This window comes from Hippocampus guttulatus, chromosome 8, assembly GCF_054856545.1.
Source record: "Hippocampus guttulatus isolate MCC_2025c chromosome 8, RoL_Hgut_1.0, whole genome shotgun sequence".
Lineage (NCBI taxonomy): Eukaryota > Metazoa > Chordata > Actinopteri > Syngnathiformes > Syngnathidae > Hippocampus > Hippocampus guttulatus.
This window is the reverse complement of record NC_141268.1, coordinates 16,291,137-16,318,979: the sequence shown is the minus strand read 5'-3', so window position 1 is coordinate 16,318,979 and position 27,843 is coordinate 16,291,137. Positions and strand designations below refer to the sequence as shown.

General features: G+C 42.8%; 2 protein-coding genes across 4 annotated transcripts; one reads left to right on the top strand and one right to left on the bottom strand.

The window, feature by feature from the left end:
- The first annotated feature begins 39 nt into the window (after window positions 1-39).
- On the top strand, window positions 40-9,859 carry LOC147201482 (myosin heavy chain, fast skeletal muscle-like). Its single transcript, XM_086117011.1, has 39 exons — window positions 40-246; window positions 541-684; window positions 774-930; window positions 1,039-1,066; window positions 1,162-1,273; window positions 1,399-1,491; window positions 1,569-1,632; window positions 1,700-1,798; window positions 1,878-1,981; window positions 2,072-2,210; window positions 2,317-2,435; window positions 2,512-2,661; window positions 2,787-2,957; window positions 3,031-3,337; window positions 3,409-3,482; window positions 3,578-3,665; window positions 3,909-4,026; window positions 4,106-4,229; window positions 4,286-4,422; window positions 4,509-4,764; window positions 4,853-5,095; window positions 5,173-5,349; window positions 5,423-5,568; window positions 5,665-5,755; window positions 5,832-6,221; window positions 6,290-6,416; window positions 6,573-6,691; window positions 6,783-6,979; window positions 7,044-7,227; window positions 7,295-7,460; window positions 7,549-7,673; window positions 7,757-8,065; window positions 8,145-8,348; window positions 8,438-8,563; window positions 8,631-8,801; window positions 8,884-8,988; window positions 9,070-9,165; window positions 9,498-9,629; window positions 9,729-9,859. The coding sequence occupies exons 1-39, from the start codon at window positions 43-45 to the stop codon at window positions 9,747-9,749; spliced, it is 5,817 nt and encodes a 1,938-aa protein (XP_085973137.1). The 5' UTR covers window positions 40-42; the 3' UTR covers window positions 9,750-9,859.
- A 2,016-nt stretch (window positions 9,860-11,875) lies between these two features.
- LOC147201481 (voltage-dependent calcium channel subunit alpha-2/delta-2-like) lies at window positions 11,876-27,758 on the bottom strand. 3 transcript variants are annotated; one of them, XM_086117009.1, is made up of 37 exons: window positions 27,595-27,758; window positions 27,322-27,381; window positions 25,890-25,934; window positions 25,353-25,488; window positions 25,146-25,277; window positions 24,984-25,041; window positions 24,862-24,912; window positions 24,099-24,198; window positions 23,853-24,014; window positions 23,559-23,669; window positions 23,390-23,468; window positions 23,252-23,301; window positions 23,044-23,133; window positions 22,242-22,307; window positions 21,841-21,915; window positions 21,680-21,754; window positions 21,326-21,397; window positions 21,048-21,119; window positions 19,456-19,517; window positions 19,287-19,363; window positions 19,150-19,210; window positions 18,979-19,076; window positions 18,805-18,895; window positions 18,675-18,737; window positions 18,482-18,585; window positions 18,106-18,204; window positions 17,919-18,010; window positions 17,800-17,847; window positions 17,635-17,706; window positions 17,026-17,178; window positions 16,679-16,731; window positions 16,130-16,185; window positions 15,504-15,627; window positions 15,256-15,365; window positions 15,087-15,169; window positions 14,553-14,682; window positions 11,876-12,950 (listed from the first exon to the last, which is right to left on the bottom strand). In XM_086117009.1, exons 3-36 carry the CDS (start codon window positions 25,923-25,925, stop codon window positions 14,587-14,589), a joined length of 2,907 nt encoding a protein of 968 aa, XP_085973135.1. In that variant the 5' UTR covers window positions 25,926-25,934; window positions 27,322-27,381; window positions 27,595-27,758; the 3' UTR covers window positions 11,876-12,950; window positions 14,553-14,586. The 3 variants fall into 3 exon arrangements, with proteins under 3 accessions (XP_085973135.1, XP_085973136.1, XP_085973133.1); XM_086117010.1 differs by having other exon boundaries at window positions 11,876-14,682; window positions 25,353-25,377; window positions 25,465-25,488; XM_086117007.1 differs by having other exon boundaries at window positions 11,876-14,682.
- Window positions 27,759-27,843: the final 85 nt, after the last annotated feature.

Genomic DNA, 27,843 nt, shown 5'->3' with positions numbered 1-27,843 from the left:
CAACTGACTTTTTTTTCCCCCCATTTGCAGTAAAGCAGCATTATGAGCACGGACGCAGAAATGGAATGTTTCGGCGCGGCAGCCGTTTATCTCCGCAAGACAGAAAAAGAGCGCATCGAAGCCCAAAACACTCCCTTCGATGCCAAGACATCTTACTTTGTGACCGAAGCCAACGAGATGTATCTCAAGGGCAAACTGTTAAAGAGAGAGGGTGGTAAAGCCATCGTGGAAACAATCTGTGGGAAGGTGAGAACCGCCACACTGCAAAGGAAAAGAATAAAGCTTAATCAAGGCAAAGTCTTTGACTTTTGTGTACACTAAATAGAGAACAGTATTTGGGCGTTTGATGGGGTTAAAGGGAAGGTCAAGTTGTAAATATGGATCTTGTTTTGTGCAAATGAAAACATAAAGAAGGACAAAAGTTTTCACAAAAGATTGGAAGAAGGCTACCGCTGATGACTGAATACCTGATTTAAACGTGTGCGCCCGGAGATTTGTCTCATAAAAGTCCACTATTTCACTCTTGTACTTCTGTGTCAGAGTCTCACTGTAAAGGAGGATGAAATCTTCCCCATGAATCCGCCCAAGTTTGACAAGATTGAGGACATGGCCATGATGACCCACCTCAGCGAGCCTTCTGTGCTGTATAACCTCAAAGAGCGCTACGCGGCATGGATGATCTACGTATGTGCCGTTCCAAAAGAGACAATGGATCCAAACGGTTGATTGACTTGACATTCATCGTTTTTTAAACTTATTGCATCCTTTTTTAGACCTATTCTGGGTTGTTCTGCGTCACTGTGAACCCCTACAAGTGGCTCCCAGTGTATGACTCGGGGGTCGTGGCAGGATACAGGGGCAAAAAGAGAATTGAGGCTCCTCCCCACATCTTTTCGATCTCTGATAATGCCTATCAGTTCATGCTACAAGGTATTGTTTAGTTATTGTAATCTATGAAACCATATATTATATACGGGTACACAAACATTATGTACATATGGCAATTTTGTTGTTGTTGTTGTTTTGTTTTTTTAACAGACAGGGAAAATCAGTCCGTTCTCATCACGTACGTTCTGCCTCTCTAATATTCAGCACCAGTGGATCAAGATTTTTTAAAAAAGAAGGGATTGCCAATTGTTTGTTTGTTCTTTTGCCTTTCAGTGGAGAATCCGGTGCCGGAAAAACTGTAAACACCAAACGTGTCATCCAGTACTTTGCGACAATCGCAGTGCCTGGGGGAAAAAAGCAAGAGCACTCATCTGGCAAAATGCAGGTAAGAAATGCATGAAAATGGTTACAATGGTGGAATTTTGCCCTTGAATAAAATCATGCTGATCCGATTGTCTAACACAATGAATTGAACGTACAGTACATAATCTGAGTACTTACTTGTTGAAGGGATCTCTGGAGGATCAAATCATTGCGGCAAATCCCCTGCTGGAGGCTTATGGTAATGCCAAAACTGTGAGGAATGACAACTCATCTCGCTTTGTAAGTGCCTTTATGTCTTCTTACACAATGATTTCCAATGGTGTTAGAATACTCATTACCTCTACTTTGACATATAGGGTAAATTCATAAGAATCCATTTTGCCACCACGGGAAAGCTGGCTTCAGCAGACATCGAAACATGTAAGACATGAAATAATTACACAAATGACTTTTGGGCATTTTTAACGTTGGCCCGTGTGATCTACAGACTTGCTGGAGAAGTCTCGTGTGACCTTCCAACTGTCTGCTGAGAGGAGCTACCACATCTTCTATCAGCTCATGACAGGCCACAAACCCGAGTTGCTCGGTATGAAGACGTTGTCACCTTTGAACTTTGGTGTCTTGTGGCAGGTAGCAAGAATGAACCTCATGTTTTGTTTTCGCAGAGGCTTTGCTCATCACCACCAACCCCTACGACTATCCCATGATCAGTCAGGGTGAAATTACTGTCAAGAGTATAAATGATATTGAGGAGTTCATCGCCACTGACGTAAGATGAACGTCACATCCACTTCAGTCGTAGGATCTGTTTTACTTGCTGTGCGCAAAAAAAAAAAAAGTCTTTAAATTTCCACCACAGACAGCCATTGACATCCTGGGCTTTACTGCTGAAGAGAAGGTCAGCATGTACAAGCTAACTGGAGCTGTTATGCAACACGGAAACATGAAGTTCAAACAGAAGCAGCGTGAGGAGCAAGCCGAGCCTGACGGCACTGAGCGTGAGTCGCGGATCGCTTTGTCTTGCTCACAATCGACTTATCGTCTATCTCTCTATCTGACTGAGATTCTTTATTAAAGCATGTGCATTATGTCATTGCATTTCAGTGGCTGATAAAATCTCCTACCTCATGGGCCTGAACTCGGCTGACCTCCTCAAGGCTCTGTGTTACCCGAGGGTCAAAGTCGGAAATGAATTTGTGACGAAGGGTCAGACTGTGCCTCAGGTACAAAGTGGAGCTTCGTGAGCACAAAGACAACGTGTTGAATGTGATTTCTTGAAATGTTGATTTGTGTCAACAGGTGAACAACTCTGTCTCTGCCCTCTGCAAGTCAGTCTATGAGAAAATGTTCTTGTGGATGGTGGTCAGAATCAATGAGATGCTGGACACCAAGCAGCCGAGAAGCTTCTTCATCGGTGTCTTGGACATTGCCGGATTTGAAATCTTTGATGTGAGTATGCTTCGTTCTATGGACCAAATGTTGCAAACAACAGTTTGAGGAGCAAACACATCCGGAGCGTAGTCAAAATTCCGTTCACTTCAAAACTGTTGTTGATGTTTTCTTAACATTGTCAGTTCAACAGCTTGGAGCAGCTTTGCATCAACTTCACCAATGAAAAACTGCAACAGTTTTTCAACCACCACATGTTCGTCCTGGAGCAAGAAGAGTACAAGAAAGAAGGAATCGAGTGGGAGTTCATTGACTTCGGCATGGACTTGGCTGCCTGTATTGAGCTTATTGAGAAGGTAGACAAGAAAAACATCTTCTCTGAGTGATTAACATGTCGATACAACAGTTATAGACAACATGTCATTGCAGCCAATGGGCATCTTCTCCATCCTTGAAGAGGAGTGCATGTTCCCCAAGGCTTCAGACGTTACCTTCAAGAACAAACTGTACGACCAGCATCTTGGCAAGAACAAGTCCTTTGAGAAGCCAAAGCCGACTAAAGGCAAGGCTGAGGCCCACTTCTCCTTGGTCCACTATGCCGGCACTGTGGACTACAACATTTGCGGCTGGCTGGACAAGAACAAGGACCCTCTGAATGACTCCGTTGTTCAGCTCTACCAGAAGTCTTCTACCAAGCTGTTGTCCTTCCTGTATGCATCCCACGCCTCGGCAGAAGGTAGGAAGTACTACACATCGATTCTACAACTTTACATAGTCTTACTGATCAGATTATGATTCCATCAACAGCTGAGGGTGCAGGCGGAAAGAAAGCTGGCAAGAAGAAGGGTGGCTCCTTCCAAACTGTGTCTGCTTTGTTCAGGGTAGGATGAAGTAGCAGAATATTGTCCACTTTTTTTTTTTTTGCACGTTTGTACTATTTCTCAAACGCCAATGTGATGTCCTCTCAATTTTTCAGGAGAATCTGGGAAAACTGATGACAAACTTGAGGAGCACACATCCTCACTTTGTGCGCTGCCTGATTCCTAATGAGTCCAAGACGCCAGGTGCGATTTTTTAACTCTATTTCTTTTGAACTCTTTGACTAATCTTTCACGATCTATTTCGCTTGCAGCTTGGCTACGATTATTATCAGATGCCATATACAGTGTGCATTCTAATTACTGCAGAAGATTATGTTAGGTGTCCTTGGGTCCCTTGAAATGCACTTGATGACTAACTTGCCCCTATGATTCTTACTGTTTATTCACAAAATTCTGATCTGTTTAATTCAAAACAATAAATATTAGGTCTGATGGAGAACCACCTGGTCATCCACCAGCTGCGCTGTAACGGCGTGCTGGAGGGCATCAGGATCTGCAGGAAAGGTTTCCCCAGCAGAATCCTTTACGGTGACTTCAAGCAAAGGTAGCAAAGTCAAATGCTACCACTGACTCTCAGTCATTCAAAGGATTGCACGCCAAATGAATGAAACATTTACATTCAGATACAAAGTGTTAAACGCCAGCGTCATCCCTGAGGGTCAGTTCATTGATAACAAAAAGGCCTCGGAGAAACTTTTGGGCTCCATCGATGTGGATCACACACAGTACAAGTTTGGCCATACCAAGGTAGAGTAAATAATGACTTTCCTTCTGCCAGAGACAATCAATGTCATGCCTTTCAGGTGTTTTTCAAAGCCGGCTTGCTGGGTACACTGGAGGAGATGAGAGATGAGAAACTGGCCGAGCTGGTCACAATGACTCAGGCTCTCTGCAGAGGTCACCTGATGAGACGAGAGTTTGTCAAGATGATGGCAAGGAGGTACGCTATCTATCAGGGTTCCTGGTATTTCCTTTCAAAACAAGAAAAATGACACCTTGAACTCAATTTGCTGACATATTTATCAGGGAGGCCATTTTCACCGTCCAGTACAACGTCCGCTCATTCATGAATGTCAAAACATGGCCATGGATGAAGCTGTACTTCAAGATAAAGCCTCTACTGAAAAGTGCAGAGACTGAAAAAGAGATGGCTCAAATGAAAGAGGACTTTGAAAAAACCAAGGAGGATCTCGTCAAGGCATTGGCCAAGAAGAAGGAACTGGAGGAGAAGATGGTTTCCCTCCTGCAGGAGAAGAACGACCTCATGTTACAAGTGCAATCTGTAGGTTCAATACCGAGTTCTCATGTGGCCTGCCTGTTCAATCGCATGCACCAGGCAGTGACATGGACCTGCTTGATTTATTTTCTAGGACAGCGAGAACCTTACTGACGCAGAGGAAAGGTGCGAGGGGCTCATCAAAGCCAAAATCCAGCTTGAGGCCAAACTCAAGGAGACAACGGAAAGGTTGGAGGATGAGGAGGAAATCAATGCTGAGCTGACAGCCAAGAAGAGGAAGCTGGAGGACGAGTGCTCCGAGTTGAAGAAAGACATCGATGACTTGGAACTTACGCTTGCCAAAGTGGAAAAGGAGAAGCATGCCACTGAGAACAAGGTTACACAATTACCTATATTTTGATAATTCGGCATTCAGCAACTTCGTCATCCTCAATTCTATGCACACTGCTGCAGGTCAAAAACTTGACTGAGGAGATGTCTTCTCAAGATGAGACCATTGCCAAACTAAGCAAAGAGAAGAAAGCCCTCCAAGAGGCTCATCAGCAGACCCTGGATGACCTTCAGGCAGAAGAAGACAAAGTCAATATTCTGACAAAGGCCAAGAGCAAGCTGGAGCAGCAAGTGGATGATGTGAGCGAGTCACATGTTCGGGCAGATCTCGAATAAGATTGGATTTAATGGAAAATATGTTTATCCCTCACAGCTTGAAGGATCACTGGAGCAAGAAAAAAAGCTTCGTATGGATCTTGAAAGAGTTAAAAGGAAGCTGGAGGGAGATCTGAAGCTAGCTCAGGAATCTATAATGGATCTTGAGAATGACAAGCAGCAGTCTGATGAAAAAATAAAGAAGTACGTATACTTGACGATTTACTGTTTTCATCCAAGTGACGTGTTGTAAAGGACACAGCTTTAACACATTTTATTACTGCCAATGACCATCTACAGGAAGGACTTTGAGGTCAACCAATTACTGAGTAAGATTGAAGACGAGCAAAGTCTCGGAGTCCAATTACAGAAAAAGATAAAAGAACTTCAGGTATTTGGTGACAAGCTTCAGAACATAAAAATGAAATGTCTTGAGAAAATTGCAACTCAAAATGTATGTCTTTCAGGCCCGTATTGAGGAGCTGGAGGAGGAGATTGAAGCCGAGCGGGCTGCTCGCGCCAAGGTGGAGAAGCAGAGGTCTGATCTCTCCAGGGAACTTGAGGAGATCAGCGAGCGCCTCGAAGAGGCCGGCGGGGCCACCTCCGCTCAGATCGAAATGAACAAAAAGCGTGAAGCTGAGTTCCAGAAACTGCGCCGCGACCTGGAAGAGTCCACCCTGCAGCACGAGGCCACCGCCACGGCTCTGCGCAAGAAGCAGGCCGACAGCGTGGCCGAGCTCGGGGAGCAGATCGATAACCTTCAGCGGGTCAAACAGAAGCTGGAGAAGGAGAAGAGTGAATACAAGATGGAGATCGACGACCTCAACTGCAACATGGAGGCCATTGCAAAATCAAAGGTGAGAGCATTTTCACCCTAATTTCAACCAAGAATGAAAAAAATGGTTTTCCTATGTTCTTCTTCCAGGTTCATCTTGAAAAGATGTGCAGGTCTTTAGAAGATCAACTGAGTGATCTTAAGTCCAAGAATGATGAGAATGTCCGTCAACTTAATGACATTAGCACTCAAAAATCAAGACTTCAAACTGAGAATGGTAGGCATCACCTTGCGAAACACAAGAGTATCACATTGTTTAGCAACCACAGTACTTGTTATGGCTGTACCTGAACTGAAAAAAATCATCTTACCCTTTAGCTTGGTCCCGGTTCTATTTTCATTTGAATGTCTTGAATATACCATCTTTGATTAGGTGAATTTGCACGTCAGCTGGAAGAAAAAGAAGCTTTAGTGTCTCAGCTCACAAGGGGGAAGCAGGGCTACACGCAGCAGATTGAGGAGCTCAAGAGGCACATTGAGGAGGAAATCAAGGTAACAGGCCATAAAACCAGCCGAACAAAACGAAACGATTATCTGACGATTAGCAGAGACTATTCACCTCTTGTCTTCTACTGGGTGGCAGGCCAAGAACGCCCTGGCTCACGCCGTTCAGTCCTCCCGTCACGACTGCGACCTTCTCCGAGAGCAGTATGAGGAGGAGCAGGAGGCTAAAGCTGAGCTGCAGAGAGCCATGTCCAAGGCCAACGGCGAGGTGGCTCAGTGGAGAAGCAAATATGAGACGGACGCTATTCAGCGCACCGAGGAACTCGAGGAGGCAAAGTAAGCTACGGCAAGGGAACGAAAATGATCGAAAACGATGGAATCGCTTGATGTGCCTTTGCAGGAAAAAGCTTGCCCAGCGTCTGCAGGACGCAGAGGAGTCCATCGAGACAGTCAACTCAAAATGTGCCTCACTGGAAAAGACCAAGCAGAGGCTGCAGGGTGAAGTGGAAGATCTGATGATCGACGTGGAGAGAGCGAATGCGCTCGCCGCCACCCTTGACAAGAAGCAGAGGAACTTTGACAAGGTGTCTTTTTTTGGTATTTATTTTCAAGTCGACACACATCTGATTACGTCCTTTTTGATGTGTTGAGGTTCTTGCTGAGTGGAAGCAAAAATACGAAGAGAGCCAGGCAGAACTGGAGGGATATCAGAAGGAGGCCCGCTCACTCAGTACCGAGATGTTCAAACTAAAGAACTCCTATGAAGAAGCCCTGGAGCATCTAGAGACCCTGAAAAGGGAGAACAAGAACCTGCAACGTAAGACCCCTACCCCGATTTTCCCAAAAGACCAACACATTAAAAAAGCAAAACTGTCATCTGATGTTCTTTCACCTGTCAAATACAGAGGAGATTTCTGACCTGAGTGAGCAAATTGGGGAGACTGGAAAGACAATCCATGAACTTGAGAAGGGAAAGAAGGCAGTGGAGAGTGAGAAGAGTGAAATTCAAACAGCTCTGGAGGAGGCAGAGGTAACAAGCGTCATATTTCAAATCATAGTGCGGAGGATGTCAGGAGAACTTAAAATGATGATAGATGCCCTGTTTGTGCACAGGCTACACTCGAGCACGAGGAGTCCAAGATTCTTCGTATTCAGCTCGAACTGACCCAAGTCAAGAGCGAGATCGAGAGAAGGCTTGCAGAGAAAGATGAGGAGATGGAACAGATCAAGAGGAACAGCCAGCGTGTTATCGAGTCCATGCAGAGCACTTTGGATGCTGAAATCAGGAGCAGGAACGATGCCCTGAGACTCAAGAAGAAGATGGAGGGAGACCTGAATGAGATGGAGATTCAGCTCAGCCACGCCAACCGGCAGGCAGCTGAAGCCCAGAAACAGCTGAGGAATGTCCAGGGACAACTCAAGGTACAGACTCTAGAACAGATCTCGAAGAGCAGCTTGAAAGGAGGCAGGTACTGATTTGTGTGAATGTTTTGTCGCGCAGGATGCCCAGCTTCATCTTGATGAAGCCATAAGAGGTCAAGAAGACATGAAGGAGCAAGTTGCCATGGTGGAGCGCAGGAACAACCTGATGCTGGCTGAGATCGAGGAGCTACGAGCTGCTCTGGAGCAGACGGAGAGAGGCCGCAAAGTGGCTGAAGCTGAGTTGCTTGATGCCAGTGAGCGTGTTGGTCTGCTTCATTCTCAAGTGCGCTTCACACATGCTTTCCAGAAAAAAACAAAAAGTTGTTTTTCTCGCAACAGCTTCAAAGCAAGCATTTGTTTCTTTTCAAATAGAACACCAGTCTGATCAACACCAAGAAGAAGCTGGAGGCAGACCTTGTCCAAGTTCAGGGTGAAGTGGAGGAAGCTGTGCAGGAATCAAGAAATGCTGAAGAAAAGGCCAAGAAGGCCATCACTGATGTGAGTTTTAATGTCATTTACCTTCGTGTAAAAGCTGCTGTTGAGCTCACGGTTGTTTATGTTGCAGGCTGCCATGATGGCAGAGGAACTGAAGAAGGAGCAGGACACCAGCGCTCATTTGGAGAGGATGAAGAAGAACCTGGAGGTGACAGTCAAAGACCTGCAGCACCGCCTGGATGAGGCTGAGAATCTGGCCATGAAAGGGGGCAAGAAGCAGCTCCAGAAACTGGAAGCTCGGGTAAAGATCTCCCTACACTCGCATCCAGACTCCCGAAGGACACCAAAATTGTGGACCATGCTCAACCTCCATTTTGTTTCAGGTGCGTGAGCTTGAGGCTGAGGTTGAAGCTGAGCAGAGGCGAGGATCCGATGCCGTCAAAGGCGTCCGTAAATATGAGAGAAGAGTGAAGGAGCTCTCCTACCAGGTCGGTGTTAGTTTCCTCCCTCATGTCAACCGTTGACTGAAAGTCGTGCAAAATAATACAATCGACTCACGTCTCTGTCAGACTGAGGAAGACAAGAAAAACGTCAACAGGCTTCAGGATCTGGTAGATAAGCTGCAGCTGAAGGTCAAGGCCTACAAAAGGCAGTCAGAAGAGGCTGTAAGTGTCATTTTGGCTTTTTCTTTTTTTTTAAACAGTATAGTGCTACATACAGTACCGTATAAAATGCCATGCAGCAACCTGATAGTCATCAATCAAACCTCCCCCACTGGCCACCACCTCAAAAATGCTATTTTTACAAAATTCTGTTGGATTGTCTTTATGTTAGTCATCGAACAAAACAAATATTTTTTAAAAAGCCGAATCTTGAAATCATTTAATTGCACAGGAGGCTTTACTATTGTGGCCTGTGAATGCATATTCCACTTAGCTGTTAATAGTTGACCAAAGCAAAATCTGCTGTTCACTCCGCTATTGAACTGTCCCCGCAGGAGGAACAGGCCAACACTCACATGTCGAGGCTGCGGAAGGTTCAACACGAGCTGGAAGAGGCTCAGGAGCGTGCAGACATTGCAGAGTCACAGGTCAACAAGCTGCGGGCCAAAAGTCGTGAAATCGCAAAAGTGAGTACCACGTTCCGAAGAAGCAAAGTTGCCGTCACGCTGCTCTGCTGTCATGTGACACTAAACAACTACCACATCTTTCTTGTGTTCGCATTGTAGGCGAAGGATGCTGAAGAATGAGATGCAACCTCAGTGAGGGATTAAAATGGGAATCATAAAATATGATCTTTCATTGGAACACTCTCATGATATCCTGCAGATGTACATTCAATAAATCAATTTTGCCTGTCTGAAGACTTCCGTTTTCTTGAACGCACCAATGTTAGTGATGATTGATGTAGGAAGTAAGACTGTGGATAAAGAATATTTGAGATATCTACAATGTCCTCGTTCAAACTTAATTTCCGATAACTAATTGCATGTCGGTAATTTGAATTGGAATTATGACTATCGTCAAACTGGAGCTACAGATAATTTACATTTCAGACAGCTTCAATTTGCACTGCGCATATCTGCAATTGAGTATATATCTCGAAAAAACAAACACCATACTACGCCAACCTTGTTTGTTTGTTTTTTCTTCATTGGCCCTAATCCTCCTCCGTAGAAGACAGTCTTTGCCTATGTTATGTTATTTATTTACTTATACGCATACAACTTTTTGTTTGCCGAACAGTGACTTCATCAGTCCGCACAGTCAGAACATAGGAATATTTGTCGTCTCTTAAAAAGCAACTGCCAAAGTGGGAAGTCGTCAAACAAAATTGAGCGCTGCCGTTCCGAAGGCGCGACACATGCTAAAATTGTCAGCAGGCAACATAGCGAGCGGCTGCCACTATGCGCTTCCTCTTTGGGGAGTATGTTCAACTGACATAGTGACAAATAAGGGCTGCCCTTTGCACCCTGCACTCCACTTAATTAGGCACCTGTTCACTCCAGAATGTGAAGCATCCAACGATAACACACCCCCGTCTAGTCCTTGCTGAATTACGGTGACGTGCTGCAGGAGTCACCGTTTTAAAACACTCTCCTGTCTAAAATTTTGTTCTCATCACATCAGTCACCAACACATCTGGTTTCACTTTTCTATGGTATTTTTCCCCCTCTGCACAAGCAACCTTAACTAGTAGTCCATATGCTACCTAGTTATTCATGTGTCTCATTTGTTGGTGTTTATTTGATTGACAACTGCTCTTACTCACTTGCGACTGAATATTTTGCTGCTATAAAAGTATCATTTTAAAGGATTTTTATAGTCCATTACATAGTCTATATTAGGGGTGCCCAAACTTTTTGGAACGAAGATCGACTTTTCGATCAACCAACCTTCCGCGATCGACCCGTTACCACGCACATGCACGCACATTCACACGCATGGGGGTGCCGTGTACATTAACACAAAAAATATATTACTAACATGCACAAAGACACACAAATGGTTGTTTGTTTTTTTTCTACTCAACACCCCTCGCGATCGACTTGGGACCAGTCCGCGATCTACCGGTCGATCGCGATCGACGTAATGGCCACCCCTGGTCTATATGATGAAACGGTGCAGAACAAGCAGGAGAAGCTTGTACAGAATGTTCAAGAGTCCGGATTATGTTTCTCCTTGGTATTTTTACGAAGTGACACTGTGAGCAACTGCGCGAGCGACTTGACTGAAGGATTTGTCGCCTGATCCACACTATTTATTGTTTTTAACTCTTCACAGCTGACAAGGCAGTGACATCGAGGAGCCGTCAAACCACATTATGCTACAGAGATGTCAGTTCGGAGGGCTTTTATGAATGCCTGAAATTTTAAATGATCAATCATTTTTGAAGATAGGACTTTAAGGGTGGCTGGATCAGCATGGCAAAGACTTTTTTTTTCTCGCTTAATTGTTATAAAGTGTTTGAAAGTGATTCCATACATACCCGGTACTCCCCCAGCCCACTTGTGCTGGTTTACGAGTTGCTGTGTGGGTTGCTGAGGGTTTTTTCCAAATCCATACTATGCTTGGCCAACAGGAGCTTAGTCCGGGGCTGGTCTTTTTCCCTTTCTCCTTCCTCATGTTTTTCTTTTCATTTGAGAAAACGGGGTACCGTCAACCACTCTGTTGATCATTGTTTTTCTTTGTCTCTTGAACAGGTTGTGTCTCTTCCATTTTGTTGCACTTTGTGGTACAATGACAAAAAAGTTATTCCGATTCGGGTTACCGATAACCCTATATCAAAAAGAAGGGCAAATACAGCATAAAGATGTTATGAGGAAGTGTATAGAAAACTTTGCAATCCCTGCTAGGAATAATAATGACGCAAAGCTTAAAAATGAAAAATATCAAGAGCATTTAATCACCAAAGATATAAACATTGAAAGATCCATATGTAAGGTGACGGACTGACAAAATGTTTTACAAAGTTAAGCTCGCTGTATTCTGCGGAACGCTTTGCGTACAAAAATGAGGTGGCAGGATGGGAAGGCTGGCACAAAGAGCAGAACGAAGAGCAAAGTTAGTGCAAAAACATTGAAACATTCTTTCCGAGACATCAACTGACAGTGTATCGTCATTTCTAATCTCTGGATCTTTTTGTGTTGTTTTTGCTGTACCCACCTAAGTGTCATACACATTCAATACCTAGATACCAATTCAGACCTAGATCAAATAAATGCATACCCATTATAAATGAGGTCAGCAACAAATACATCAATTTTATTGAGAAATTAATTCATAAGATCCCTTATACATGCCCCCCCCCCCCCGGGGTTTTTTTTCCTCCTTGAGCTGAATAAATACATAAAAGTGTTTTTGGCTTCACTGAAGTCAAACGTTGTTCCTCATTCATTTCTGCAAGATGTACACAAGAGGAGTGTTTCATATCCTTTCAAGTATGTACACAAAATTTGTTCCAAGGGTTCCAAAGTATCATGCAAATAAATAGCGGTCATTGAAAACAAAACTACAACACTGACCTTAATGAATACTTTGTGGCTTCTCAACACCTTTTTGCTCAATATACAGCATTGTTGCTTTAAGACCGAAATTCAAAGCCACGGGGTTAAAAGCAGTTTAAAAAAAAAATCATTTGAAAGCAAAATCTCCCGACCATACTGGGGCACGGCAAAGATGCAAAACAAAAACATTCACTTATTTCAGTCATTCGTGGCAGGAAATAGGCAAAATTAGAGAAGTGTGGAAGAAATGTACGAAAACGGGCAAAGCCTGTGCTTTGAGTCAAGAAAACAGGCTGGCCCCATTTTCACAACCATTCTTCCATGAGATGGCCACATCCTTCTTAAACTGTGCTGTGCTCTTGAATGGAAAAGTCTCATTTGTTCTTGAGGTGCAATCAAGTGTACTTTGTCCACTGCAACCTTGCCAAGTCCTTCGCATGGGGTCTGCAGGATGCAGGATGAACGTCAACGTAACATCCAAAGTGAGTGCCACAAGGCACTGCAGGATGAAAAAAATCAGGCGGGCAGAGAGGAAAAAGACAAACCGGTATTCTACTGTAGCATTATTTTCTCCTCAAATAGCTTCAAAAAGCCCCAACAAGACTTTGACCCTTTCACGCACCCTGTAACCTGATAACATGATAAGCTGTCCACTGTAGTGACCGCTGTCCCTGAAAAGGGTTAATAGCGTCGCGGGGACAAGGATGGTGTCGTGAGTTGCGATATGAAACTACACAACGTGCTGAGGGTTGCCGGCGGAAATTGCAAATCACTTGGATTGAGCTGTAAAGTTGAGCCATCAGAGGACGATTCTAGGGCAGGCGGTGCATGAAGAAATGCTTCGACTGTATTTGGTTTGTGTGCAAGCTGATCTGCAACATCAACAGGACTAAAATAGAAACACTTCAATTTTAAAACTGAGGTCGTGAAAATTCCTGCGAGACTTGGTTGGCCCCGTAAGATTAATTCAACGCTGTACCTTATTGCAGGTTTTTTTTTGTTTTTTTTTAAAAGAATGAAACTTGCTTGAGACTTGCACGGATAAAATTGGTATTGTTATGATCAGGAAACGCCGTGCCACAGTGAAGAGTCACTTTCAAAAATGAAAAGTTGTCACACAGCGATACAGAGAACACAGAAAGCTGCTCGGAAGCTACGCTCCCCATACAAGAAGCAAACACCAGTGCATCACTTCACCCCTTGCGGAATAGCATAAAGCATTCAAGATTTGCAATTGCTAACAAACATCTCTCTCAAAGTCTTGTTGCTTTGTTATAAATTGATTTGGTTCTTTATGAAGCGATTAAATGAACTGATCAACCAAACACTGCACTTAAATCAAACTGTATTGTGTGTTCAAAAATAAGAACAGAAACAAACATCTACCACAGCATTATTGTTCTGAACACTGCATTATTTCATCTTCTAATCTGTTTGAATCCATATAAATGACCATGACATTCAATTTTAATTGCCAAATGTCATGTGTGTCATGTTTTTATTTTTTTTCTTAACGGAAGCACTTCAAGATCTTCTCAGACATTTCACCTCAGTTATTTGGTCACGGATATGTGTGGTCTCGTTTCTTAAGAATGCTTGCTTTGTAAATTTTAAGTGTCACAGAGAGGCTGTAAACAGGTCATCATGTGACCAGTGATTAGAATTTGTACTACCGCTTGGTCAAAGAACTTTAATGCGAAGAAAAGGCCACAAAAAAAAATAAAGTGTGCTGTTGGTCAGAATTGAGCTCTAAAGTCTCTCTATCCATTTTCATTCATGTCAAAGCATTCATTGCATTGACACGTGAGCACATTTTATACCGCCGGGACACATTCAGCATCAATTCGTTGCTCTTATATGCCGGAATGCTCCAGAGAGGAAGAGATGATAACGAATTCCTTATCACCTCTTTTGGCCCCAAATTGACAAACGTCCCATTTGAGTGTTTGTTTGTTGTCCCGTTAAAGGAATGTTTCAACTGACCAGTGAGAAAAAAAACTAAAATGCTTGATCCAGAAGATGAGTCACTTGCTTTAGGTACCTGACCTTCAGTCGACATGTCAGTGAATGGCAGCACGCGTCAGTGGCGCAGGAAAGGCAGAATGAGTTGAAGGACAAGAAGGACCCCCATGTAGGGCTGCACAAAATCTGCCCGTCCACACTCGGAAGTATTTTCCTGCAATGAACAAGATATTATATAATATTGTACATGCACTCTTGATTATAGTAAAGTTTATTTATTGATTTATTTGTTTATTTTTATGACTCCAGTGGATTGAATGTAAAACTCAAGTATCGACTTTCACCAGGTTAAAATAAACTACTATACATATTGAACACATTTGAACAATGAATGAGATCAACTGAAATGATGCTTTTTTTTTTATTCGTGAGTGCAGCAAGTGAAGGCGTGGCAATTCATGCAATGCAAATTGGTTCAACCGTATTTACAATTACTGAACATCAAAGGTCCAAAGCCCCTGCTAGTGGACATCAAATATTCTACGTTAAAAAATCTGTAGTTCCGAAATGCTAAATGGAGCAGAGTACCTCATGTTTTTGTATTGTTTTTCTACTCACTAAGGCACTGAAGTCAAGGCAGCTTGTCGGACCTCTCCGATATCGTGCGTTGCTCAGTACCTCGCAAGGATTTTCCTCCTGGACTGAGTGTTGTTGGTTGAGGACACCAGTGCTAACGTTAATGTGTGTGTATGTATGTGTGTCTATGTGTGAGAGTGAGAAAGGATACACTCCGTCTTGACTTGGCTCAGCCTCTCGATCTCACAAGAGCTGCAGGGGAGCGTCTCGGCCACCACAAAGAGGAGGTTGGTGTTTTCTATCCGCTTGGCGTGGAACAGCCTGGGAGAACCCAACGGGAAAGCCAGAAAGAGAGAGAGAGAGAGAGAGAGAGAGACGCTTGGATGCAGCATGTGAACAGTACATGAAATATGGCGCGGCGAACATTGCAGTGGGGGGGGGGGGGGGTGAAAAACACACCGCGAGCAGTTGCCACAATCCTGCAGCACGTTGTACGAGTTGGTGGTGTTGGTGAAGAAGAACTGGCTGTGGATGGTCACACAGCTGCTCGTCTTTATCTCAAAGCCTTCGATGAAGATGTCGTCTGGAAATAAAACAGATCTTAAAATGCCGTATTTTCTGCATTATAAGGCGCTTCGGATTATAAGGTGCACCTTCAACAATGGATGGCCTAAAACTCTTTTCATATATAGGGCGCATTGCATTATAAGGCACATTGAATTGAACCTCCAATAATGGCTGCAGTTGCGCTATGCATCCACTAGATGGCGCTAAAGAAAATACAATACAATACAGCTTTATTTAATATGTGACATATACATATACAGTATAGGGTTTCTATAATGGCCCAAACTAATAAATGTGATTCTGATTCTGATTTGAGTTGACATGTGTACCTTTGAGTGTAAACAGAAGACTGAAAGCGTGTTTCAATATTAACAGGACATACCACAAAAATACATATTCTGAAAATTGTGCTTTTGTGGTGATCTGTTCTCATCAACGCAAGAAATTGGAAAAGAAATGCACTTTAGATTTTTGACTTTCTTGTGTCCAACTGTATTCCTTTGGGAAAACACTCATACCTTGTTGGAGCCAGCTGATATGTGCCAGTCCGTAAAGTAGCTGCTGGATCAAAGACCTGAAGAAAAGTTATGCCTTGTTAAAAAGTACCCCAAAAAGGAAAAAAAAATAATAATAATAATAATAACAATTAAAGCCCTCAACAAAAAAAATTATGTAATGTTGAGCTGCAAATAGATGAGTCAGACAGAGACATAGATGAGGCAGCTGACGCCTGAGCAGCTCTATGCACGAAAGTCTTCAGACAGTTAGGATTGCTTTAAAGGGCAAACTGCATGCAGACGTGTCAGTTGATGTGAACTTGAAGTGCAGTAAACTGGGCGGCAGGAGCTCATCTGGAAGGATTTGGACTTTGTAAATCCTCTCCCGCTGCGGACAGCATGTAAAATCTAAAACTAGCCGTCGAGGGCACTTGAGCATGCGCCGCGAACCCTCGGCTTCCCCCCATTAACCCCCCCCCCCCCCCACCCCAGCCTTGATTTTAGCCTTGGAGGGATTACAATGACATGAACATTTGAATTGAAATATTTTTTTTAAAAATGTAGTCTCACCAGGCCAACGTGGACGTCCACCACGCCAAGCTGAGGATGTCAGCGACAGATGGCTACAGAAAGCATCAAGGGGTTAAGAGGGGCGGTTGAACGCATCTTCGGTGCAGACAATGCATGGTTCCAATGACAATGACAAATGTGTCACCCATACGATATTGATGAAACAACACCGCTAACTCGCTCATGTGTGCCAGTGTCACAATTGTACATTCCTCACACTCACGTGGCGTACTTATATTGAGTGTGTGTATGTGAGTAAGTGAATGTACCGTATGTGAATGTGAGAGTGTGTGTGGCGGTGGGCGTGGGAAGCTCCTGACAAAAGAAAGCACAAGGCTTCCTCTTACCAAAAAGAAGCGTCGAGGTGCTGCCCCGGTGTGGCTGCTGCTGACAGGCTCACACGCTGACTGGAAATGAAAAGTCTGTCGGCGGTTGAAGATGGAGTTGTTATAGAGCGCGTGCATCAAGTATGGGTCCACATCTCCAAAAAATAATCCGATCTGTAAGAAAAGGAAACCACGGCCATGAAAATGATCTCTTTGTTTAATATACGGAGGATCTGTAAGCCAGGCAACTGTCAAAACACAAAAAGAAAAACAACACAGTTTGTCTCGGTCCCAACACGTATCAGAAAAGTTTTTTGTTTGTAATTTTGTACATCCGTAATCATCATTGCATTTCAGATTCAGATTCAGAAAACTTTATTTATCCCCGTGGGGCAATTAGAGTTTCATGATCAGTTGCTGCCATCTTTAGAGCAGATAATGTTACCGCACTGACAGAAACCAGGCAACAATTAGAAATAGATTTACAGCAGTGGTTTGAAAACATTTTACATCAAGTACCCACAGTAAGTTCATAGAGATTTCACCAACCTTACGTAAGCCTTGAGAGAGGTAATCTCTCTTTTTTTTGTATGCTTTTGCGATTATTTCCCTTGACGCTGAGATACTGACCTTTTTCCAGTGATCTCTTTGATTAGACATAACCAGGAAGCCACCGTCATCAATGAGGTAGCAGAGGAGGTCCTTTAGACAACAGACACATTGTCATACGTTAGACGTCATTGTCATGAGGAAAAGACAAACTATATATCGGATTCAACGTTTGGTGTGACTTACATCAGTGTTCACCTCACAGTCCATCTCACAGCTCCTGGATGGTCCGCACTGTGTGACAAAATGTTTGGTGAGGCAATCGGACGGCAATAGCAAAGTAAATAACAGTTGAGATGTTGTACCTTGTAGGAGCCTTGCCGGCTGTCTGACACGTTGCTGGCCAGTATCTTGAACTTGTCGACCCACGCTTCCAGGTCCAGCTTTACGCCCACCACTATCAGCCACAGCAAGCCGGAGAAGTCAAAGGGGAGAAACAAGTGAGCAACAGAAAACAGCATTTTGAGAAACCAGTGTTTTGTTTTTTTTTACCTGCAGGCTTGAGAAGTTTGCCTCCTACATTAACCTCCACAGCTGAACTAACCAGGATTCCAGCTGTGCCATTTTCTGGTCCTAACATGTCATCCAAAGCTGTTCAGAAAAAAAACATTATCTTGAAAAAAAACAACCTTATGTTGCTACACAAGCTAACAAGGATACAAGGAACAAGATAATCAAGGAAAAACATGTTCATTCATACCACTCTGCCTGCATACAGCATTATCTTATTTTTGTCCATTAGGGGGCAGTAGACAAAAGGGGAACCACATCAGCTGTCTCAGAATGAGACCTTTGGAATACAAACTATGAAAACATTTTCTTTCAAACTCCATTATACTACATTAAAAGAATCTATAAATGTTCTTACAGTCTCTAGGCGGAGCTCGGAACATGTATCCTTTGTTGTCAAGGCTCCTTCGGTAGTAGTTTGAATTGAAGGGCTCGGCGTCCTCATCCCATAACTCAGCAGCTCTTCATACACAAAAAGGAAACATTCATTTATTTCAACAGTGTGATATTTTCTGGGGGTTATTATTCTAGAGTTTATCAGGTGAACTCACAAGTTGGGGAACACTCGCGTTATGCCTCCGTCAGTGGATGCAAAAACAGCCAGGAAGCCGTACCTGTAGCACAGCATGTCATTTTACACAACATGACGTGGGTCACTCACCCTGTTTGCCATGCACTCACGAATTGAGATCCTTGTTCTTCCACACGCGTGAGGCTAGTTGCCCGATAATCCGAGAGTCCAGGATCAGGTTGTGTATGAGCTTTTGGTCACCTACAATTTGAAGCAAAAACATTTTTAACATCTCTGTCCCTTTAACAGTGACGAATGTTCCTGCGACAAAATGTGCAACATACACTCCTCTGATCCGGGAGAAATTTCCAGCATGAGGGAGAGAAAGTTCTGCAAAAACTGCGTGTTGTTGTCCGAAAGCTGCAGACGCTTGCAGTATTCCCTGCGTGGAGGGCAGAAGATGTTAACATCCCTTATTGAAGACAAAATACAAAAAAAGAGAATGAAAATGTCACCTTGGAGCAAGAAAGACATGTCCCGAAGATTCAAAGGAGCTCGGCAGTAATGACTGCATGTCTGCACGCCACAAACGGTGTTACTTTTTATTTCTTTGCATTAAAACTCCTTTCATGTGCTGCCTTCGGGTACTTACACTGAAGTTGAAGCATCACGTCACTGAGGTCTGCCTGGATGTAGTACTCATTGTAGGGAGGTAGTACCAGCCCCAGACTGCAGGTGGTGTGGATGAGGAGATACACACGGGTGAAAAAGAATTGTTATCATTTGAAGGTTATAACATAATATACGTTACACAAGCTCACCTGTAATCTGTACCATTGACAGGGGTCCAGGTATAACCTCTGTACACCTCATCAATGTATTGCTACAATAAAAGCACATGCATGTCATTGCCATTTCCTGTACAAGAAATGTATGGAAATATGCATCTAGGAGTTGTTAATGCGGTCATCTGATCCGAGTCAACAATTTAGAGTCTTCAGTGGAACTTAGATGCATGCTTTTAGACCATGGGAGTGAGTACTGGAGGAAATCCAAAGGAGGGGAAAGCATGCAAATTCAACACAGGAACACTGGAGCCAAGTTTGGAACCCAGAGCCCTAAGAAATCTGGAACCACTGTGCTGCCCAGGTTTTACGGTGCTGCCTTGAGACATGAGTCGTCGTTGAAGCTATTTTTATTTATTTATTGTTTGCTTTGACTTGTGAGCGTAGACTTGGAAGATTCATTGGAGAGAGACTTCAGGCTGTTGAATGCCACTCCAGCGTTAAGTTTACAGTCAACTTTAAACCCTTTAAGCAATGTACTGACCACAAACAGTGCAGCAACAACACGTGGAAGGACCTAAAACTACTCAAAGTCACATCTTCTTTATCCTCTGCTTGGAACAACTTGTATTAGTGCCGTACTGAAAAGTTGAGATGTCTCAATGAAGAGTTATTATGTATCCCACTTGGGTTTGAGGCAGGATACACCCTGCTGCAATTTGACTGCCTGATGCATCCAAAAATAACACCTCAATGAACAACCGATTCATCTGTCTTATACTGCCCCCCAATGGCCATGGTGGACACACCAGAAAGGGCAGCAGCAGGACTCATTATTTCATATTCCCTTTCATTATGAAATCACTATATGTTTTCATAAAGTACAATGTTATGGGTGCTCCTTAAAATACAAACGACAACATTTGTTGTTATTTATCAGGGGAGGGCTGGGATGGATTCATCCATTCAATCCCAAATTTTTCCCAGACAAAGTCAAAATCAGGTGTCATTGGTAGCCCTTTTAAGTAATCAGTAATAAAACATTTTAGAGCCCTGTAAATTTAATTATTGTTGTCCTTCACAAATGTGACCGGTGGGATTAAATGGGTTAATAGCATTTCATTTCATTTCAGAGTGAAAATAACTTCACATGAGTAGTTTGAGTTACTGTACGAGGGAAGTCACAGAACGAATTAAATTTGTATCTCAAGGCACCACTGTATTAACCAACAATAATAATTAGGAAAATGCAATGAAGCTGGGTGTTAAAAGGTTTAGTAAATGTTATCACTTTCTGTCATGTACTGTTTTTCCGTCTTCTGTGGCTCAACATTGGGCAGATCTGCATGACCTGAGAAGGTTCAATAAAGGAGGTGATGGAGAACCATATTATACGCATTCTGAGAGATGTCCCTAATATTTTGTCCATCTTCTGCAGCGAAATAAAGCAATCGGAAGCATATTTTTAAATTCAGTCCAAATGGAGAACTTCAACTACGCTACAACTTGTATATTAGCTGCCGTTAGATTGTGCCTGTCTACCTACTGAAGTGTGTGACGGGTGTATAATTCTAAGAACCTGCTATTTTTAGACGCCGCTTCACAGGTTGTTGTTTTTTTTTACTTGCCTCGTCAACGGACTTGATAAGAGTTTTGATCTGCATGTCACCTGGTCGTCCGTCAATCATCTGTCGTCGGATCTACAGCACAAAAACACACTTTTTTTTCTTCTTTTTTTTTGCAAACACAATCATGCAGCAAAAGCTTGGTGGTCGGCCTCTCATAAAGTGCTCTGAATATTTGAGTGGTTTTGAAGCATGCTGCTCACTGGCGCGGTAACAACTTAAAACATGAGTTGAATGAGGGCGAGGAACATGGACGGCTTTTTGGCGCACTAAGTGTTCACCTCCTCTTTATTGCTGTCCTCCACTTCTGCATCCAAGAAGTCCAGAGTCACAGGTTCTGGGACATGCACCAGCTAAGAGATGTAAAAAATAGCATGTTAAAGAACTGTAGAATATTCAGTTGTGTGCCTGCAAGGCCTCACTCATCTTGCCCAATGCAGTAGAGAGAGAGAGAGAGAGAGAGAGAGAGAGAGAGATACACAGGTGTGTGTGTGTGTGTGTGTGTGTATATATATATATATATATATATATATATATATATATATATATATATATATATATATATATATATATATATATATATAAATGAACAAATTAAAAAAATTAAAAAAAACATTTCCTGGGCTCTACATTACCTTGGGCAGCAGATTGGGATGAAGCAGAAGATATCCATTCGGGTCAATTGCAAATATGTAACCATTGGCGCCAAGCTGATGAGAAAACAAGAACGTTACGTCCAGTGGAAGAAGGAAAAAGAAATAAATAAAATGATGAGATTGAAATAAACTGGTCATACACTGTACTGTGGTGTCAGGCGCTTGATCTCATCGAGATGCACGTCGACTCCCATGACGCCTAAAATCAGCTGGTTCTGAAAGTGCACGTTAGATCAATCCCACCGTATTTGTTGGAATGGCACAAAATTTCACATGAAAAAAAGATACAACCGATTTCCTCTTTGTAGTATTGTAAATCAGTGCTGCATAGTCAGTCTTTATGTGAGTCTCTGTGATCTGCTATGTACTGTAAAAAACACAACTTTTGAAGGGCGAAAACAGTCATTTAGATTGGAAGAAGTGTAAATTATAAATTATGAGCATTTATGGCAACAATGTTAGTTAACACAACCAAGTTTGTTGACAGTGTGTGTGTGAATATAAAATGATTGAATATGTCACATTGTTACAATTTTATTACCTGTAGTTTTCCATCCATGGTGAGATTGAACACAGGCAAAGTCCCAGTTACGACCATCCCAAGCCCCTGCAAAGGACATAAGACAAAGGCCCACAAAGTATTTAATGCGGGAGGAAACCGGAGTACCCGAAGAAAACCCACGCAGGCACGGAGAGAACATGCAAACTCCACACAGGAAAGCCAGAGCCGGAATCAAACCCTGAACCTCTGCACTGTGAGGCCAACATGCGTGGCAGGTTACTGAAGCACTCTAAATTGTCCATAGGTGTGAGTGTGAGTGTGAGCGCAGATGATTGTTTGTGTGCGCTGCGATTGGCTGGCAACCAGTTCAGGGTGTACCCCGCCGATTGCTCGAAGACAGCTGGGATAGGGTCCAGCATGCCCCTTGACTCTTGTGAGGATGAGCGGATCAGAAAATGGATGGATGGATGAATGGATCTAATGAGATCCAAATAAAGTTCTGTATAAAATATCTGTGCCTTAACAGCCTTGTTTAGTTACAGTGTAACATTATTCAATGAAAAACTCACCTATTTGCTGTTTTGTGCTCATGCTTAAGGTATTTTTAAGAAAAAATATTGCTTCTGTGTCATCTTGAGGTCAAATAACTATGTTGAATTGAGGGGAGAAGTTTCATTTGTCAGACCGCAGCCTTTTTCTGATAGAAAACTCTTTCACGCCATCTTTTGGCATCTCAAGGCAATCGCAACCTTTTTGAGACAGCACTTGTCTTGAATCTCCTTTGCAGGTGTACCTAATAAATACATCAGTGAGTGGTGAACATATTCTGGTGCGGGCTCACCAAAGCATCCTGGTACACATTGGTCCACTGGACCTGCTTGGCCTCGTCGCCTGCAAGAACCATGGGACGTCCCAACACATCCAGGTACTCCTGAAAGAGCACAACAATTATTTTTCAGGCGAGTGGCTGCAGCTTTGGAACACTCACACACGATGTGTGTGCGGTGTATGAGCATCACAGGGTGGAGGGCGCACGTCGGGGGACCCACCTGCGTGTTAATCCTTATGGCACAGAGGGAACGGATCTCAAAATAGTAACCTGGTGACAGAGCAAGGAATGCCACGTGCAAGAAATGCTGAGGACACTCACATTCAAGTCAACATCAAAACAAAAGAGTCACGCTCACCTTTATTTGTGCATGCGATCCACTGTAAGGGTGTGACGTCGTAGTTGTGCTGGCCCACTGAAAAAGTGAAAACTCGAACCTTGGGGTGAATAAAACGTGTTTCCATTTAGATGTTTCGCCCCCAACAAATTGCAGCGTGACGGAGAAACAATGATGAGAAGCAGCCGACCGTTTTGTTGGGCCAGTTGTACTGCAGGAAGACATCCTGAGCTCGGTCCTCACCTCCATCGGTGAAAAGCATGATGATTTTATTGCAGTTGGCCCGTGGCACGTTTGTTTTCTGAAGGAAAATTGAAGCACGAAAAAAGAAATATTGAAAACCAACCAGTTAGAAGACACAAAGTAAACACAGGAATCCTTTTTTTTTTTTTGCTTGTGCTTTTGATACGAGTAAAAAACAAAACATCTGAGATCTGTATGTGACTACGCAAGAAAATGACAGATGGTAAAGAGTAACACTTGCATTGAGCAGTTGATTGAAGGCAAAATGAAATCCAGACTTGTAGTCCGTGGTGCCTTTGGCCTGCATCTGCTGCACTGCCTCTTTAAAGATTTTCTTGTTGCGCACGTTGGCCTGGACCAGATGTTTGAAACAAGGAACCACTGCCTCTGCCTTCTCACTGAACTACGGCAACAACAGCACAGTTACACAGAAATGGTCAAAAGATGAGAGAGCCTGGAATGAGGACGATGATGAACAGACACCAACCCGCGCCACGTTGACGTAGTCATCATCAGACAAAGTGTCCAGCATCTCCATCACAGATGCCTTGATCAGCTTAAGTGTGAGTCCACTGACACTGCCGCTCCTATAGTAGAAAAACCCGAGGGCTTATCACGTGACTAAATACAGACTCAGAGTACGGGAAAAGAAAATCACAAGCAAGATAGAATGAGTGAACAATGAACAGAAAATAAAAAGAAGTACAGAACTTTGCCTTAAAGTCCTCAAGATAATTGGTATCGCAAAATGGGAAACGGCATAGACGGGCGAACCAATAGCATCTTATGGCAAGGTTATAAGGTAGACAGAAAATATAACAATAGTCACAGGCTTATATTATTTATCCTCTGCGGAAGACCGACTCCTGTTACTGCAACTCACTGAGTCACTCATAGTAGTTGTAAAACTCTTCTTCGTTGGTATGTGCGTGACTGGATTGTACTTCCCGCCGGTAGGCAAGTCGCACACAGCAGAAGAAGCCGCCATGAATTAATCATGACGCACTGAACTGTTTCATTACTTATATTCAGTGCATTTGTTATAACTCTGATTTTTGGGTGGAAATTATGGTATTATAAAGTTACATTTTCCTCATCACAGAAATTGTTGGGGGTTTTTGGGTGTGGGGGATGGATTAATGGCATTTCCATTGATTTCATTGGGGAAAGATGATTTGGATACCAGCGTGGTGAACAAATTGAACTTATATCTCAAGGTAAGAGTTCTTAGAAGAGTATGCATAACTTACACATCAACAAGAATGACCATGTCTTTGGGGGAGGAAGCACCTTGAATGTACCTGTGGCGGAAGAGAAGAAAATATAAACCCCCACACTGGGCTGAATGTATGGAATGCCTGAGTTGATTTACCAGGGTCTCCTCCTGACATCATACAGGTCAATTTTATCCGGGGCTTTCCATGGACTGGCTGCAAAAAAAAAAAGAAAGAACAAAAAAAAACACAAACCCTTGAATTACTGGCTGCATTTCACACGTGGCATGAAGGCAGCTGACTGTTAGTTAAAAATCTACCCGGGTAGTAGCGCGTCACCCCCGTGGCACTGCCAAACGCTTGCCACAGTAGTGACGGATCCTCCTGACTGTTCTCCATGAAGACTTTCTCCAGCGCCTGCGTCCAGTTGAGCTCATTGAGAATGACCGGAGCTGATGGGAGAGACACACTTTGGAATACAACAGATACGTAACACGTAACTTCCAGGATGTGAACCCCCCACTTGCCTCCTTTATAAATGTCTGTGGGAATCTGAACAGCCGTGTAGGAGTAGTTGACATTGTTTTTGAAGTTGGGGTCATACACAAACTCCAATTTGATATGGGAAGGATTATCTACTTCACTCTCTCCATCCATGGAATACTGTGATTTAAAAAAAAAACAACAACAAAAACAAATATATATTAAAAGCCACATAATGGACAGTAACTATGTCTAATGTTCAAACCATGCATTGGCTTACACTTTTTGAATTGTTATGTACAGTTCAGTTGTATTTAACTTTCAAATTCAATGCCTTTGGATGTAACCTATTGGACTGTTTATTAAAAAAAAATACTGGTGATTTTTATTGAATTTTTGGGAATTGAATTTAGAGGGGAAATTTTACCCTAAATCATTTTGTCAGTATGACTAGACAATAGCAGAAGATTTAAATTATCTGTAAATAAATAAATAAATAAATAAATAATCGCAGTCATCTCCAGTCCCAACTCGTGCCTCTAATTTGACAAATCACACACATTTTATTCAGAGTTACTCACATGATCCAGCTCTGCCTTAGAGTCATAATAGGCCATGTCCAGCTCCTGGGAATACACATGCATGGACTTTGAACAATTACATATATAGATAAAACATATAAAGCTTTCAAAATATAATTATAGAATTTTTTGATTCCTGTTACATTTGAATAAAGATGTTCGATATCACTTTCTTTTCAGACCGATAGCAGTATGAGTGTTCACTCTTGAGAACTCACTGAAACCGATACCAAGTACCGATACCACTAGTACTTTTGAAAAATATTTCAGTTATTCATTTTCAACACCGTTTAACCTGAACAGGGTTGCGGGGGTTGCTGGAGCCTATCCCAGCTGACTTCGGGCGAAAGCCGGACCGAGCACAGAACTGCTCGACAGTCAGTTACAGGGCACACATTCACACCGCCACTGAATGTGAACTGATGCCGCATTGCCAGCATTCAAGTCAGGCAAGTGTACCACTATATCATCAGCGAAACTAACCGAAGAATAAGAATTTAAAAAATTGCTCATAATCAAAAAGGGGTAGGATGATGAAAAAGAAATAATGATTCACCGATGTGTCAAACGGCCGCAGTGTAGCGCCATCTAATGGCACGGGGGACTTAATCAATGCAAAAAAAGGTTTGCTTTTAGTGTCAGTGGCTGGTTTTGGTATCCTTTATGAGTATCTGCTACCTTGAAATAAGACTGATATCGGCCCGATAACGGTGCCTTGTATCGGGACTCGCCTATCGCTGCATTTAAATAAACAGACAAAGATAAATCATTGTGAGCAGTGACAAAAGACTTCAGAACAAAGTATTTCAAATCAAAGAGTGTTTGCTGCTTATTGCCGCACATGAATCAGGCTCAGGCAGAACGTAACCATCTGTTCGTGTCATTTTTTCCCCAAGCCCTAACATCCTTCAGAATAAGCATGGCATCTTCTCAGAGGCGGATATGTTTCTATTTTCGCACCACATTTGAGCTCTGAAGATTTTTTTGGTTGTTGTTGTTCTGAGCCTTTTAGCGGCAGCAGTGCCTCAAACATCCGAGAGTGTCAGTCATAGATAAAAGATACTGAACATGAATATATTCTGCAAAAAATGATCTGCGTATGTCGAAGGTTCCGGAATGAAATAATCACAAGCAATGGGAGCCAATATGGTTAAGAATAATTTCAAGTCAAGGAAGCAAGTTCTGTTGTTGTCCTTTTACATCTAATTCAATGTTTCACAACTTTCATTGTGCTAAGGCACATAATACCGGTATGTATAGATCATGATACATCTTGGAGAGCTAAGTATATTTTTCGGTGGTACTTGCTTGTTCAAGTGTTTGACAACAAGTGGGCTAGCTTATGGAAAACGGTATATTGTGGCTTTAGATTGAAACTAAATATACCGTGCATGCAATATATACGATACTGTAGAGAGTGCATGAAATTGACCTTGATGCCATCTTGCCAGGGATGCTCTTGCTGGAGCCGTTCAGCCTCACTGGCGAGCCTCTGTTGGAAACACACAGAAATGAGGATGAAGGAGGACCAATCTCTAATCGAGAAGTAGGATGAACCCGTTCAGGGACAGCGGTTGCTACAGTGGACAGTTTATCATGTTATCGGGTTACAGGGTTTCATGAATGGGTTAAATCTGAAGTTCCTCCCAAAAAAAAAAAAAAAAAGAACACAACTCAATGAGCACAAGTCAAAAAGCAAACTTACTTCGAGAGCTTTGCGCTTCTTCGCCAGAAGTTTCTCGATATCGGAAGCGACCTTCTCCACGATTTTTCGAGGTTGATTCTTCCCCAAATTAAAGTGTCTCCTTTCTTCATTGTATATCTACAGAGCATTTTCACGGGAGAAGATTAGAGCAATGCCGGCACATAGTAAACTCTATTATTTATAAATACATCATGTTTAATATTGAAGCTTGAGGATTTACATCTCAAAGCCTCTTTATATTTTAAATTC

What these genes read in the sequence shown, in the direction of transcription:
- LOC147201482 (XM_086117011.1), top strand. Translation starts at nt 43, where the DNA reads ATGAGCACGGACGCAGAAATGGAATGTTTCGGCGCGGCAGCCGTTTAT. An exon ending in AAAGGCAGTCAGAAGAGGCT is followed by an intron (nt 9,166 to 9,497) that starts GTAAGTGTCATT and finishes CTGTCCCCGCAG; the next exon opens with GAGGAACAGGCCAACACTCA. An exon ending in AAAGTCGTGAAATCGCAAAA is followed by an intron (nt 9,630 to 9,728) that starts GTGAGTACCACG and finishes TTCGCATTGTAG; the next exon opens with GCGAAGGATGCTGAAGAATG.
- LOC147201481 (XM_086117007.1), bottom strand. Translation starts at nt 25,925, where the DNA reads ATGGCCTATTATGACTCTAAGGCAGAGCTGGATCAT. An exon ending in GATGTCAGGAGGAGACCCTG is followed by an intron (nt 24,913 to 24,983) that starts GTAAATCAACTC and finishes CTTCCGCCACAG; the next exon opens with GTACATTCAAGGTGCTTCCT. An exon ending in CCATGGATGGAAAACTACAG is followed by an intron (nt 21,916 to 22,241) that starts GTAATAAAATTG and finishes GTGCACTTTCAG; the next exon opens with AACCAGCTGATTTTAGGCGT.